At 47.2% G+C, this 14,870-nt stretch overlaps 1 protein-coding gene across 1 annotated transcript in view; it reads left to right on the top strand.

Moving 5' to 3' along the window:
• MTHFD1L (methylenetetrahydrofolate dehydrogenase (NADP+ dependent) 1 like) overlaps positions 1 to 14,870 on the top strand; it is a 204,680-nt gene that overhangs the window by 38,811 nt on the left and 150,999 nt on the right. The window contains exons 10-11 of the mRNA XM_058289725.1: positions 625 to 722; positions 3,363 to 3,536. Of these exons, the coding sequence (XP_058145708.1) occupies positions 625 to 722; positions 3,363 to 3,536 (272 nt within the window). The remainder of the gene's footprint in view (positions 1 to 624; positions 723 to 3,362; positions 3,537 to 14,870) is intronic.

Raw genomic sequence — 14,870 nt, forward strand, 5'->3', positions numbered from 1 at the left:
GTCTGTTCTCTATGTCCATTTGCTGCGTGTTCTTTGTCCGCTTCTGTTGTCGTCAGCGGCACAGGAATCTGTGTTTCTTTTTGTTGCGTCATCTTGTGTGTCAGCTCTCCGTGTGTGTGGCGCCACTCCTGGGCAGGCTGCACTTTCTTTCGCGCTGGGCGGCTCTCCTTACAGGGTGCACTCCTTGCACGTGGCTCTCCCCTACGCGGGGGACAGCCCTACGTGGCACGGCACTCCTTGCGCGCATCAGCACTGCACATGGGCCAGCTCCACACGGGTCAAGGAGGCCCGGGGTTTGAACCGTGGACCTCCCATGTGGTAGACGGACGCCCTAACCACTGGGCCAAGTCCGCTTCCCTGTATTGCTATTTAATAAATCAATTTGCTTGTTCTTTTATAGCAACTGTAGAAGAATTGTACCTGAAATGGCGTGCATTTTGGAGACTGGCTTTTAAGCCGATCACTTCATTCCGTGTGGATGAAAGTATGCCCGATACTCCCCTGGATTCTTGTGCAGCTTCGTGCTCTTTTTCTTAACGTCAGCGGACGCGTTTTCGTCACTGAGGTTGCCTCCCCCGCCAGCCTCGGCCTTTGTGACGTCGCTTTTCCTTTCTGTCCCTGCAGAACGTGGTCAGCAGTGGGAGGACCTGGCTCCGCGAGCGGCAGCACACCCCGTGGCGACTGCACTGCCTGAAGCTGCAGCCCCTCTCCCCGGTACCCAGGTATCACTCGTGATGACGTCGGCTCACGCAAGTGCCGTAGAGATCTGGAGACGTCCAGTTGGGGGTGGGGGCGGGGGCACACAAGTAGATAATCCTCCTTTGTTTTTATTTTATTTTTCAAAGATTTATTTATTTCTCTCCCCTTCCCCTCCGTTGTCTGCTCTCTGTGTCCATTCGCTGTGTGTTCTTCTGTGTCTGCTTGTCTTCTTGTCAGTGGCACTGGGAATCTGTGTCTCTTTTTTCGTTGCGTCATCTTGCAGCGTCAGCTCTCCGTGTGTGCGGCACCACTCCTGGGCAGGCTGTGCTTTTTTCAGCAGGGCAGCTCTCCTTGCGGGGCGCACTCTTTGTGCGTGGGGCACCCTTACGTGGGGACACCCCTGCGTGGCAGGGCACTCCTTGCACACATCAGCACTGCGCATGGACCAGCTCCACACAGGTCAGGGTGGCCCGGGGTTTGAACCCTGGACCCTCCATATGGTAGGCGGACGCTCTATCAGTTGAGCCACATCCGTTTCCCAATAATCTTCCTCTGAAGCCCTCCAAAATTGGACCATAATGGGCTGAGTTACCGTGTTTCCTCAAGTCAGCATTTTTTCCTTTCTGAAATCAGGGTGCGTGTTCCAGCCGATGAGGTGCCCTGTATTGTGGCAGTTTCTTCTTCTGACAGGGCCGTACTGGCGTGTCTCTCTGATCAGAACAGGAGTGTCCTTGGCAGAAGACAGTACTGTGACCTTGAAAGTGTGCTTTTCAGTGTTAGAAATGCACACGTCCCCTCAGCCTTGAGGACTGCGTAGGTTTCTCCTCCATGGGGAAGTGACATCCTTCTAGGTGACAGTAGAGCTAACCTTTCTCCAGATTATCGTAACACGCCTGAGTGTCTCCATGTGACATGGCCTGCATTCGAATGCAGAGAACCAAGTAGCTAAAATCACCAGTAACTGGCTCCTTTTTCACTGGATTACAAGTGGCTGTTAGAATTAACCTGTTTTCTCGGGCTGTCAGCTGGATGCGTTCACTCAACTCTACCCACCAGGCTGGATGACATCCTCTGGCCTGTGTTTTTGCCCCTAACTAGATTAAACATCTTAGTCATGGTTATTAATACATAAAGTCCATGGAAGGATGTTATTCTGTGTAACATATCTCTGTGGTTATGTGGTCTGTTCCATAATGTATCTCATTTTTTTTTAACTTAATGGACGCTGTTCTAGGACCTTAATTTTAAAACTAGATTCTATTCGGAGAGCTCTGCCAAACTGTGTATCAAAGTCTTCGTTTAAATTGATATAAATTCCACTTTGGGGAGAAAGTGCTGTAATTGCTTCACCAAATTTGTTTTCTAGAGCCACTGGGGAAAGAAAGGCAGGCTGAGTAGTTTATAAATCACTCAAACGATCAAAATGATATCACCATGACTCTTTAGCTAGTAAAGAGAAAATCTTGGGAATTTCCCAAGTTTAAGCTTTTCGGTTTAGGAGAGAGCAGGTGGTGAAAAACAGGAAAAAAAAGGAAGCGCCAGAAAGGCAAAATGAAGTAAGAGCAGAGAAATGAAAGAAACCAAAGGAGAACTAGAAAGGAAGGCTTCTGGGAGAGCCTGGGGACAGGGGGTCATCTGGTTTAGAAGCTTCTCCAGCACCCTCAGAAAAGTCTCAGTGGGAGGTAGGTTTCCTCGTCCACCAACAGTGGAAGTCATCTAGGGCAGTGTTGGGGCTGAGAGACTTGTTAGCAGTAGGATCTAGAAAAAGCACTGCAGAGGGCTGCTTACCAAAGGAGGGCGTTCCAGCCCCGCTACGTGACTCTTCCAGGGCCACGCTCGGGGCGCCGTGCCCTGGCTGCTGGGGGCCACCAAGCCTTCCCATCTCATTCCCCAACAGGTGGCCGGTCGGACAGGTGGGCGACTCGAGCCCCCGGCAAGGGCAGGCTGAGCTCACGAGCCCTACAAAGCTGTCTCGAAAAGAGCCCAGCCCAGCAGAGACCCATTTTCTCAATACCCCCATCGGATACGCAGCGGTGCTCTCACCTTGCCAGTAAAATAGAATAAATTCTGTGCCCCGGGCGGCGTTGCCTGTATCTGCAGTTGAGCTTTGGGCACTGGTTCTTTTCACCGAAAGTCCTGCAATTAATGAAGTATTTTGGAATATGGTTTTGGACTTGCAATAGGAAAGAGGCAAAGGGTGGAGACAGAGAAAACGAAATAGCCCTTCCACATTTTGGAATAGCCCAGAGACCCACGGGCTGGTCCAGGTCAGGGCCTTATGTAACGGTCATTTGCTTTCGGAGCACAGCAGCGACAACCACGTAGGGTGGCTGTGCCACTGTGGGTTTATGGGCTCAGGAGGCCTTTGGGGACATCGGATTCGTGGGTCTCCTTTCCTTATGGCACAGCAGAGTCCTCTTCACACCTGGGCCTGTGTCAGCACAGATGTGTAGGATCTTTGAGAATCTTCTGGAGCAACTTTTCTGCAGAAATGCGCCTTTTCCTCGTGCGCGCTAATCACTAACAGTTGTGCTGATCATGGCTTGGGAGAGGGACCGCAGGCCGATGGCACAGTGCCTGGTTGTTTTTCACTCCGGCAGCACCCACCTGAACTGAGATGACTCTTGCCTTCTTTGTGTTTCCATCCCCCTCCCCCCCCCCAGCGACCTGGAGATTTCCAGAGCACAAACTCCCAAGGCTGTGGATGTTCTTGCCAAGGAAATAGGATTGCTTGCAGATGAAATCGAAATCTACGGCCAGAGCAAAGCCAAAGTACGTTTGTCCCTGCTCGAGAGGCTGAAGGATCAAGCAGATGGAAAATACGTCTTGGTTGCTGGGTAAGACTCATTCTGAAAATGAACTTTACAAAGGCGACGTGTTCGTAAAACCCTCTTCCCCGTTGACACCCGCCCTCCAATCCACCCCAGTCTCAAATCAGACCTCACTTTGGCCATTTCCCATGGCATTCCTTCCCTGGACGGGAGGTAAGGGAGCCTTGTCAGTGCTGAACCAGTTAGTCTCCTCTGCAAAAGAGGAATTAGAGCAAGTTGCTACTCCAGTGCTTTTGTCTAAGAGATCGTGATCTCTACTGCTCTCTCCCTTTGATTCTTTAGTTTTTCATGATAAAAATTAAAGTAAGAATTGAAATATTTTCATTTAGTATTCTAATTAGAAATAATATTTGAATAGAAAATGTCCAATTATATGAAAGTCATGTTTTCCTATTAACATGATGTTTTTTATTTACATAAGCATGTTACAAAAACTCATTGTTTCTCTTCCCTTGCGTCTCACGACTAATATTGGGCCGTGGACACTTGTTGGGTCGTTTTATAAAAGACAGGCTCATAGTTTTGGGAAATAGGAATGTGTTCTTTCTTTTTTTTTTAAAGCAGTTTTATTCACGCCTCATATAATCCATCCAAAGTGTACGATCAATGGGTCTCAGTAAAATCACAGAGTGTGCATTCATTACCACAGTCAATAATTAGGGCATTTTCATTACTCCAAAAAGAAAAATCCCAAACCCATTTTACCCCCTATTAATCAGTCTTATCATTGGTATTGTTCCTTTGCTACAACTGACAAAAAAAAAAAATTACAATATTCCTGTTAACTATGAAGACAATTTGCATTAGTTGTATTTTTTCCTATATATCACCCTATTGTTAACACTTTGTAATAGTGACACATATTTGTTTAAAAAAAAAAAGAAATACATTTGTTTAGTGTGGCTCAAGGGAATCTAAAGAGATCCTATAAATTCCTTTGTTTTCTTGAAATTTCATTGTATTGACTCTTGTTTATAAAGGCCAGCGTTTGAGGCACAAATGAGGGGAAGACATTTCTTATGACTGGATGTTACTTATCGTTGATTTAGTATTCTCTGTAATTAACTGTTAAGAGAAGCGCTGTGTTTCTTTGTTTCTTCTGGTTGTACGTATAGCACATAACTCATTGTTAAAATACAAGCAAGGAAGTAGCACATCCCAAATCCCACCACCCAAAGAAACTACGGTTGGCATTTTGAAGACCGCCGGGGCCCTGCCACTACCTCGCATGACTGAGCTGCCACTCTACACGCTCTCCTGTGCGCGACTTGATGGCTCAACGGTGTTGTGTATCTCATTCGGCGGCCATGCGTGTAGATCTCTGTTCTCACTGTTCATGACTCCAGAACATTCCGTGGCTCACGTCTGAGGTTCTTAAATATGTGGCGTGTGTGTGGGGGTGGGGAGGGGGGGTCATAGAAATACCTGGGGCCGGAGGCGGGTCCCAAACGACACACCTCCCAGCCTGTCACCCCACGGGCCCACTGGAGAAGCCCGGCTGTGTCTCGGCTTCCTCTGCTCAGCGGGTTCTTCATTCTTCAAGGGTCCTGAGGCAGAAAGTGATCTGAGAAGGGGATATTGACGTTCCCTAACGTGTTTAACCAGTTCTTGAGGGATGGGCCTTTAAATTGTTTCCCCGTTTTGGTGGTTAGAAGCAGTGCTGAACTTAACAGACTCCTGCGAGCCTATTTGTACATGGGTCAGTGACCTCCTAGAGGTCAAAAAAATCCCTAGAGGCGAAATCAGTGATCTAGAGCTACAGACAAAGAGAAAACCAGAAGTAAAGCAAAATATCCGCCATCTCACCCCTCTCCCCTCCTGTTTGCTGAGCCAAATGGACAGCCGGCCTTACGGAGTCACCTGGCGGCCGTGCTTTTAAGAAAGTCCTAGTTTGTCGCAGGTCCTCCAATGCCCAGCTTTGACCATCCCTCACAGCCTTCAGTCCCACTGCAGGCGGATTCGCCAGCTCCTTTCCTGACCCCAGGACACCCAGGCCCCCAACCCTGGCCTGACGTCCTGCGGAAAGCACTTTGTCAGGGGAGATGGCCGCCTCACCTGCCACCGCCCTTGTTCATCGGAGCGCCCAGCAGATTGGGAGACAAGCACGCCTTGTACCAGTCTCCCGAGAACCACGATTTGGAGCAGCCGATGGAGTCCCTGCCACTTTCTTCTGATGGAAATAAACTTCACGCACGCTCGTTTACAGTGAATAAGCAAACCCTTGAATATTGAGAAATTAAGAGGGAAGCATATTTGGCTCACCTGATAGAGCGTCCGCCTACCACATGGGAGGTGCAGGGTTCAAACCCAGGGCCTCCTGACCCGTGTGGTGAGCTGGCCCACGCGCAGTGCTGATGCGCGCAAGGAGTGCTTTGTCCCCCGCGTAGGATAGCCCCACGCTCAAGGAGTGCGCCCCTTAAGGAGAGCCACCCAGTGTGAAAAAAAAAAAAAGCAGCCTGCCCAGGAGTAGTGCGACATACACAGAGAGCTGACGCAGCAAGGTGACGCAACAACAACAAAAAGAGACCCCGTTTCCCAGTGCCGCTGACAAGAATACAAGCGGACACAGAAGAACACAGAGAATGGACACAGAGAGCAGACAACTGGGGGCGGGGAGGGAGAAAGGGAGAGAAATAAATAAAAAGTAAATCTTTAAAAAAAAAAAAAAGAAATTAAGAAAAATTTTGCATCATAACTATAGATTTAATCCTGCACCTTGGCAGGGGGGTTGACTGATTTCCTTACCTGTTTAATTGGGGAGGAATTAAGGAAAACTCACAAGCCTGTGTCCCCAGCTTGTTGAATTGGCAGTAAAAATGCAGGTCTAGACATGGCCCTGCCCCTAGCTGGGAACACAGGTTGATCCCCTTGAAATGAAAGCTTTGGCCATGTTGTCACCAAGTTCCTGGCTTAATGTCCTACTGTCCAGGCCCGGCTTCTGGCAAAGGTGGCAGCCTGCCTGGTTAATGGGGGACTAAGAGGCAGCGGTGGGCCACGCAGCGCCCCTGCTGGCAGCAGTGTGTAACTGCACTAAGAAGGCGCACTGTGCGCTGGAGGGAAGTGGAGGTCGAATTCAAAATTCTCACGTGCACTGCAGGGGAGCAGATGTAGCTCCAGTGGTTTAGCACCTGCTTCCCATGTATGAGGTCCCAGGTTTGATCCCCAGTACCCTCTAAAAACAAAACAAAAAAAACCACTTCTTATTGGGGAGTGGATGTAGCTCAGTGGTTGAGCACCTGCTTCCCATATTTGAGGTCCTGGGTTCAATCTCTGGTACCTTCTAAAAACAAACAAAATTCTCAAGTGCAGATCAAACCCAGAGAGAGCTGCAGTCGTCTTCCAAAATTGTGGTGCAGGTTCTCTTACTTAACAAGACCTTGTGTTCTTTCAACTGCATTGAAAAAGGAAGCTGTGAGGGGTTAGGCTCTGAGATACTGATGAATCTGTAGCAAAGTTTGAAGATGTTTAGAAATAGATACTGCATTGCACTCTATAAGCAAAGAATAATTACGTGATAAGTTTTTCAGTGAGTGAATGCCTTCAGTTTCTAAACCTTTAATGGCTAGATACGTGATCAGTTTAGAAGACATGATTGTTTTCTAAACTAAAATGCAAAGTCAATTTGAAATAAAAATCAACTCCACGTTTTTCCTTTTGATCAGTTCAAACATGGGAAAATGAACTATTATATGCACAGTTGCAACTTCTTTAGAAATCTAAATGGTCCCTCCATTAAATGGAAAATTCCTTCTTCTGAAATCTTTTTAAATTTTCGATTTTAAAGTAATCCTTTCGTATTTTAAGGAAATTCAGAGCATAAAGAAAATTGAGAGGAGAAAACTAAATCCCTTATTACCTGGAAGTGTTAAACATGTTTATATTGCCTTCCAGAGTTTGTTTTATGCATCAATCCTTTGTATCCATTTGAAGTGATTACTTTTATTTTTTATTTATTTTTTTTTTTTAAAGATTTATTTATTTATTTAATTTCCCCCCCTCCCCTGGTTGTCTGTTCTTGGTGTCTATTTGCTGCGTCTTGTTTCTTTGTCTGCTTCTGTTGTCGTCAGCGGCACGGGAAGTGTGGGCGGCGCCATTCCTGGGCAGGCTGCGCTTTCTTTTCACCTGGGCGGCTTTCCTCACGGGCGCACTCCTTGCGCGTGGGGCTTCCCCACGCGGGGGACACCCTTGCGTGGCAGGGCACTCCTTGCGCGCATCAGCACTACGCATGGGCCAGCTCCACACGGGTCAAGGAGGCCCGGGGTTTGAACCGCGGACTTCCCATATGGTAGACGGACGCCCTAACCACTGGGCCAAAGTCTGTTTCCCATGAAGTGATTACTTTTAAATACCATTTTATGTCCTGCCTTTTTCTCTGAACACTGTAACATGATGCTTTTCCCATGCGTTATAGAAGAATTCAAGTACCCAAGCAATTTTTTAGTAAACCTAAATAACAGTCCATTTGTTGTACATTTGAATATTTGTATTAATATGATTTAAATATATCGAGAGTGAGAATAAAGTATAAAACAATGGGGTTTTATAACTTCTATTAATCCAAATGTGAAAGAAAAATAACGCAGCAAACCCTAAGTTAAACCATGGACTGTAGTTAATTATGTACAATTATGAAAATGTGCTTTCTTCAGGGCTAACAAATATATCACACCAATACTAAGTATTAAAATAGGGGGTTTATGGGATATAGAGCCATCTCAAAGGGTCTCCCGTTGGCCAGTGATGTGACAATTTGAGCTTCATAAAGAATTACCTAGTAATTAATGAAGCAGATTGAAAAAAGCATTAATTCTTTTTAAACTGCTTTTCATCAAACTTTACAGTTCTTAGTCAGAATCATCTGTGTTTCATCAGCTACACATCTCATGGTATTATATTTACACCTACACATCCCATTATTTGCTTTGCCTGACAAAATGAAAATTATTGGGAATTGTTCAGGGAAATATGCCAAAAGAATCTTAGGAGCTCTAAGTCTTACATATTTTCCCAGTTACGCTAATGAAAAGGAATTTTGTTTGAGAACGCAGCTCGTGGTGCAGCTGTACGGCATTGGGGACGCAGAATGGGTCTCTGTTGGGCCTTTCCTCATTTCTATGCAGAAGTTTCTAGAATTTCACTCAATTGCTTGGACAGATCAGTTAAAAAAAAGAAACCTAAACTGGACTTTGAATAGACTGAACAAAAAAATAAATTCTAGTCGCTTCCTTTTTTGTATGGGTTACCAAGTACCTGATTTTTTTTTTTTTAAATGTTTCCACTACCTATTTTGGTCTAATATAGAAATAACCATTAAACCCATTTCCAAGATTTTTACCCTTTCTGTCTTGGATACGTATTTAAATATTTGAGTTTTTATGTCTACTACTTTCAGAGCAGATCAAATGTGTTTAGGGAAAAAACCCACTATTGCCGGGGCTTTTAGTTTTAGTAAAGTGTAGTGGGAACAGACACCAGCTGAACCAGAGTGTGTATCATTACGTAATGAAAGGCTTGAAAAAGAAAATTTTCCAAATTGTGGAGATGCCTTGGGATAAATGACATATTCAGCTCTTTCCTAATGAAAGTTTTTGGTATAGGGATTTGGACCAAGTGAATATATTCTAAAACTCTTCATTCTTTTAGGCAACCCGTTTTAGCCTTTGTTATGTTTCTAAAAGGACACATACCAAGAATGCCATAGAGACTTTTTCAGATAAACCCATTTTGGTATCATTTAGTAGTTCCCCCATCATATTCCAAAAAATACACTATTGATGCTGTAATAGCTCAGATCAGGACCGGAGAGCTTTCAAATAAATATAGTTAAGATTTTGGTGCTTTACAATTTCTTTTAATATCTATGAAAATTTTGAAAGTAGCTCTTCTATACCCAGCTTTTATGAACAGATGGGTGGTTTATACTTAGAAATGTTTATTTTTCTGTAAGCAACTTCTTTGATATATTTGAAGGTAATTTTTATTCTTAGGTCTATCAATAAGGTTTCCAAAATCTGACCTTCACAATTCCATGCCCTGTTACTTTCTTTGACTTAAAGAGTCATTTTTCATTTTACTTTATTTTACATTGCTACAGTATTTTATTTGCATATTGTTTCAGCACAGAATACTACAAAAATGAATCACCTTTAGGCTTTAAACGGTGACCCATCATTTAAAAAATTACAGATGAGTTTTTTATTCTGGTTACTTAAAAATTCTTCACTGTACCTGTTTAAATATTAATCAGTGAAATCACACTTAAGTTTGTGTGTGTAGGTGTGTGTGAGTGTGTGTGTGTGTGTGTGTATGGTACTGGGGCCAGGATTAAACCCTGGACCTCATTTGTAGGAAGCTGGCGATCAACCTCTGAGCCACATCGGCTTCCCTGAGTTCGTTTTTTCGTTTGTTTGTTGTTTGTTTTGCTTTTTGGGAGGTACCAGGGATAGAACTTGGGAGCTCCCATGTTGGAAGGTGCTTAACCTCTTGAGCCACTTCACACTGGTAGAGCATATCATTTTGGTTTGGTTAGACTCATGGCTAAAGACAATTATACCGTTAAACAGGATTCGGGATTTGTCTCTACATTTCACGCTGGTAGAGCATATCGTTTTGGTTTGGTTAGACTCATGGCTAAAGACAGTTATGCCGTTAAACAAGTTTTGGGATTTGGGCAGCAGTTCAACGTTTTCCACTTCTCTCTGCATAAGTATGTTGACTTTTGAGTAAACGATAAACTCCTTTTAGATACATTCAAATTGTCACGCGGGCCTTGAATAAATTTTGACTGTGCGTTGCAGCAAGTGCTCTCTGTCTAAGGAAAGGAGCCATCTGTTGTCAACCACTTCTTCCTCCACTTTGTAAGGAACAGGTGAGAGGGACACAGGAATGCGGGCAGCCTGTCACCTCCGTGAGGAGAGAGACGTGCCAGAAAGCTTGTCACAGTGCCGTGTGGGGGATTACGGGAGAGAAACATCATCACTGCTGTGCCTTGTCTGGAAGGGAGCAAATCAACCTGCTTGGGGTTTGATGAAGGCTGTGAAAACCAATCACAGTTTCATGCCCATGTGTTTTTAACCCCACCAGCAAAAGAAATTAGTTTAACACAGTGTTCCTTCTTTTCTGAGCCAATTGGATCATTTGGAAACCGAGCTTAGGATACTGGGAGAAAAATGACTTTGGAATCGGAATCGGAGCTCAGGATACTGGGAGAAAAACAAAAAACCGAACTTTGATACCAAATGCAGGAAGGAGGCGAAATGAAATTTTTATGGTCCCTCTCCTTCAGTGCTCCTAGTAAATGCTTCCTACTTGGTGCTTTTCCTGAAGCGGATCGCTGGGCAGGAAGCCATGCAGGGCTGTGTTTCTAATCAAGAGTTGGATGGTGAGCTGCGGCCCCGAGGAGGCCATCTCTCGGTGGGTCTCCGTTTGGCTCTCCTGGCAGCTACGCCAGCGTATCCTTGGGAATGAAATTCCATCCTTCATGTGACACAGTTTAAGGAAACCACTTCTTCCTTTGCCAGCAGCGCAGACTTCACAAAGACCAAGGCTCAGTACAGCGCTTAGATGACACCGTGTGCGTTGTCGTAAGATTGCGATGCCTGTGGCTTCTTCAGGGCATTTATTCACGTTGCTCCTTAGAAGATGAAAAGTCGATCCGAGTAGGGTGTTAACACAATGTCACGCCACTTTGAGTCTTCAGGTCGACTCCACTCTGGAATCTGCCCAGGGGATGGTGGTTAAGCCAGGGTGCTGTGGCTTGAAGGGTTTGGCATTTATTTCCCCAAGCAGTGTACACACGGGCTCACCAACTACTACCGGCCGTGCTCGGCGGCCGCTCCCTGGCTGCTAAACCCTGCCCTCGCCCGCTTCAAAACGCACAGCTTCACTTCTGGACCTTCCCCCCAGCTTGCCTGACTCCTCGTTCACACCACCTCCTCCTGGTTCCTCCTACTTTTTACTGCTCCTTCTTTGGGTAGCTCCCTTTTGGGCTCTCATCTTCTGACTCTCTCTCTCCATCCTTCCCAGGCAAGCTTATGCATTCCCAGGCATTGCGTTACTTTTTACAGATGATGATTCCATTCGTGGGAATAAGTGAAGTCTCTAGACTTGCTTAGGCTGGAGCTCTTCCACTTACTAGCTGTGGCCCCCGGCAAGGTCCTTTTACACTCTGTGCCTCAGTTTCCTCATCTGTCAGGTGGGGATCATGATTATTGGTCCCATAAATAGAAAATGCAGGGCCTAGCATATTACCTGCCACCCCGCAGCCTTATTTTCATCGGGCCGACTCGTTTGTTTGTCAGGTCTTGGCTTGGACGTCACTTCCTACAGGAAGCCTCCCAGGTCTAACTAGACCCCCCTTTCACGGGCTCTCAAACCAGTCTGGCATCCTCCCCCTGCCTTCACGTTTATCACATTTGTTGTGATTGCTCATTTATTCCTCCACGTCTCCTGCCAGCTATAAGCCCTAGGAGGGCAGAGGCGGGGTCATCTGACCCGACCTTCATTCCTCAGGACAGAGCACACAGGAGATGCCTCGGAGGGGGGGAGCGAATTTGGCCCAACGGATAGAGCGTCCACCTACCACATGGGAGGTCCAGGGTTCAAATTCCGGGCCTCCTTGACCCGTGTGGAGCTGGCCCACGCGCGGTGCTGATGCGCGCAAGGAGTGCCCTGCCACGCAGGGGTGTCCCCTGCGTAGGGGAGCCCCACGCGCAAGGAGTGCACCTCGTAAGGAGAGCTGCCCAGCGTGAAAGAAAGTGCAGCCTGCCCAGGAATGGCGCCGCCCACACGGAGAGCTGACACAACAAGATGACGCAACAACAAGAAACACAGATTCCCGTGCCGCTGACAAGAATAGAAGCAGACACAGAAGAAGAGAAGGGGAGAGAAGTAAATAAAAAATGAAAAAAAGAAGATGCCCTGGGGATCTGTGGGGAGGACGCAGCGGTGCTCCGCAATAGCCGGGGTGGTGACAGACCACGCGCGTTCCTTCTTTGCGGTTGCCTCACTCGATCTGTGGGTCAGAAACCTCTGCCCTCACTTGTGCTATGGCTGAGCCGCCTAGATCACGTGGCTCACACCCTTTAACTCGTCCCATACCAAATGGCGAGCCCAGGCGCCTGTGTTTCAGGTGACAGCGATGGCCTCCGTGCTCTGAGGAACGGGTTGATGGCATCCCCCCAGGCCTGCAGTGAGTTGGCACCGCATGCCTGCACGTGGGCTCTTGGGCTCTCTGGAGCGTTGTGGTCTATACGCAAGCTCCTCGGGGATAGAGGGTAGCTCCTCAGAGTGCCGAGAGCTCTGGGAGTATTCTTTTATTTTTATTTTTATTTTTATTTATTTCTTAAAGATTTATTTTTTATTTATTTCTCTCCCCTTCCCCCCCACCCTGGTTGTCTGTTCTCTGTGTCTATTTGCTGCATCTACTTTGTCCACTTCTGTTGTTGTCAGCGGCATGGGAATCTGTGTTTCTTTTTGTTGTGTCATCTTGCTGTGTCACCTCTCCGTGTGTGTGACACCATGCCTGGGCAGGCTGCACTTTCTTTCGCGCTGGGCGGCTCTCCTTACGGGGTGCACTCCTTGTGCGTGGGGCTCCCCCATGCAGGGGACACCCCTGCGTGGCAGGGCACTCCTTGCGCGCATCAGCACTGCGTGTGGGCCAGCTCCACACCAGTCAAGGAGGCCCGGGGTTTGAACCGTGGACCTCCCATGTGGTAGACGGACGCCCTAACCACTGGGCCAAGTCCGCCGCCTGGGAGTATTCTTTACAGTAGTTAACAGGCTGTTGTCTTAGGAAGGGATTGGGCTGGGTTGAAAGCCTGAAGGAGAGGGAACTCGAGGAGTACAGACGTCTCATCTTTGGAACAGAACTTTCTCACTGTTAGGAAAGGAAAGGGCCGCCCTGGTGCTCGTGAGCTCCTCCTCAGTGTTCAGACATGGCCCTGGGAAGCGTGGGCAGGGCCATTGTCTAGAAGGAGATGGATGAGTAGTATCTTCAGGACTCCTTCTCATCCCAAGAGGCCAAGCCTTATAGGCTGCACCCGGGGTGCATCCGACATTGCTGGCTCTGGAAGAAAGCACGCCACTTTACCCATCGCTAAGAAACGAGGAAAGCGGCTGTGGCTCGAGCAGTTGGGCACCAGCCTACCACATGAGAGGTCTCAGGTTCGGTTCCCGGTGCCTCCTAAAGAAGATGAGCAAAACAACAAGCTGACATTACAGGCTGACGTGGCCAGCTGCCACAACAAGGTGAAGCAAAAAGATGACGCAGTGAAGAGACACAACGAGGAAATGAGAGACACAACAAGCAGGAGTGGAGGTGGCTGGAGCCATTGTGTGCCTCCCTCCCACATGGGAGGTCCCGGGTTCAGTTCCTGGTGCCTCCATAAAAAAACTGTGAGCACGTGATGAACAGTCACAGAGAATGGACGGCGAGTGCAAACAGCGTGGGGGCGAGGAGGAGAAATAAATAAATCTTAAAAGAAAAAAAAGGAACGAGATCAGCTTAATTATTTAAACCGTTTGGATGATGGTTCTGTGCCGTTTCGTGAAATGGATAATGTTATTGGCATCTTGGCTGCAAATAGCTTTCCCTTTTACAGCAGTCTCTTTTTTTTTAATTGTTTTTTTTTATGGTTCATAGGTCACAGATTATAGTTTACATTGTAATTCACACTCTCCCCCAGTCCAGTCAGTGGGTTATGGCAGGATATATAATGTCCAGCATCTGTCCCTGCAGTATCGTTTAGGACAACTCCAAGTCCTGAAAGTGTCCCACATCACATCTCTTCTTCCCTCTCCCTGCCCTCAGCAACCACCGTGGCCACTTTCTCCACATCAGTGCTACAGTGTCTTCCATTACTAGTCACAATAGTTCTATAATGGAATACTAGCAAGTCCACTCTAATCCAAAATTTATTCCTCCATGCTGTGGACCCTGGGTTGGTCATGTCCCTGGAATGCCGAAGGATCCAGCTGTGCTGGAGGACAGTTTGGCGGTTTCTCAAAAACTAGCTGTGGATCTGCCATACGACCCAGCAATTCCACCGCTGGGTATATACCCAGTAGACCTGAAAACAAGGACACAAACCGATACATGCACCCCAAGGTTTCCTTACCCACTGTTGCCAAGAGCTGGCATCAACCCACCGCCCATCGGCAGATGAGCGGGTCAACAGCATGTGGTCTAGCCGTGCAGTGGAATACTACGCAGCTGTGAGAAGGCATGCGGTGCAGCCTCTTGGTAAAGACGGGTCTGTCTGCAGGATGCGGGGAGCAGGTGGCTCACGACGGCCCAAGGAAACGCAGTGGCCGGGTCGGGTCTGGAGCGGGCCGTTCTCG

The sequence above is a fragment of the Dasypus novemcinctus genome, chromosome 28 (assembly GCF_030445035.2).
Source record: "Dasypus novemcinctus isolate mDasNov1 chromosome 28, mDasNov1.1.hap2, whole genome shotgun sequence".
Lineage (NCBI taxonomy): Eukaryota > Metazoa > Chordata > Mammalia > Cingulata > Dasypodidae > Dasypus > Dasypus novemcinctus.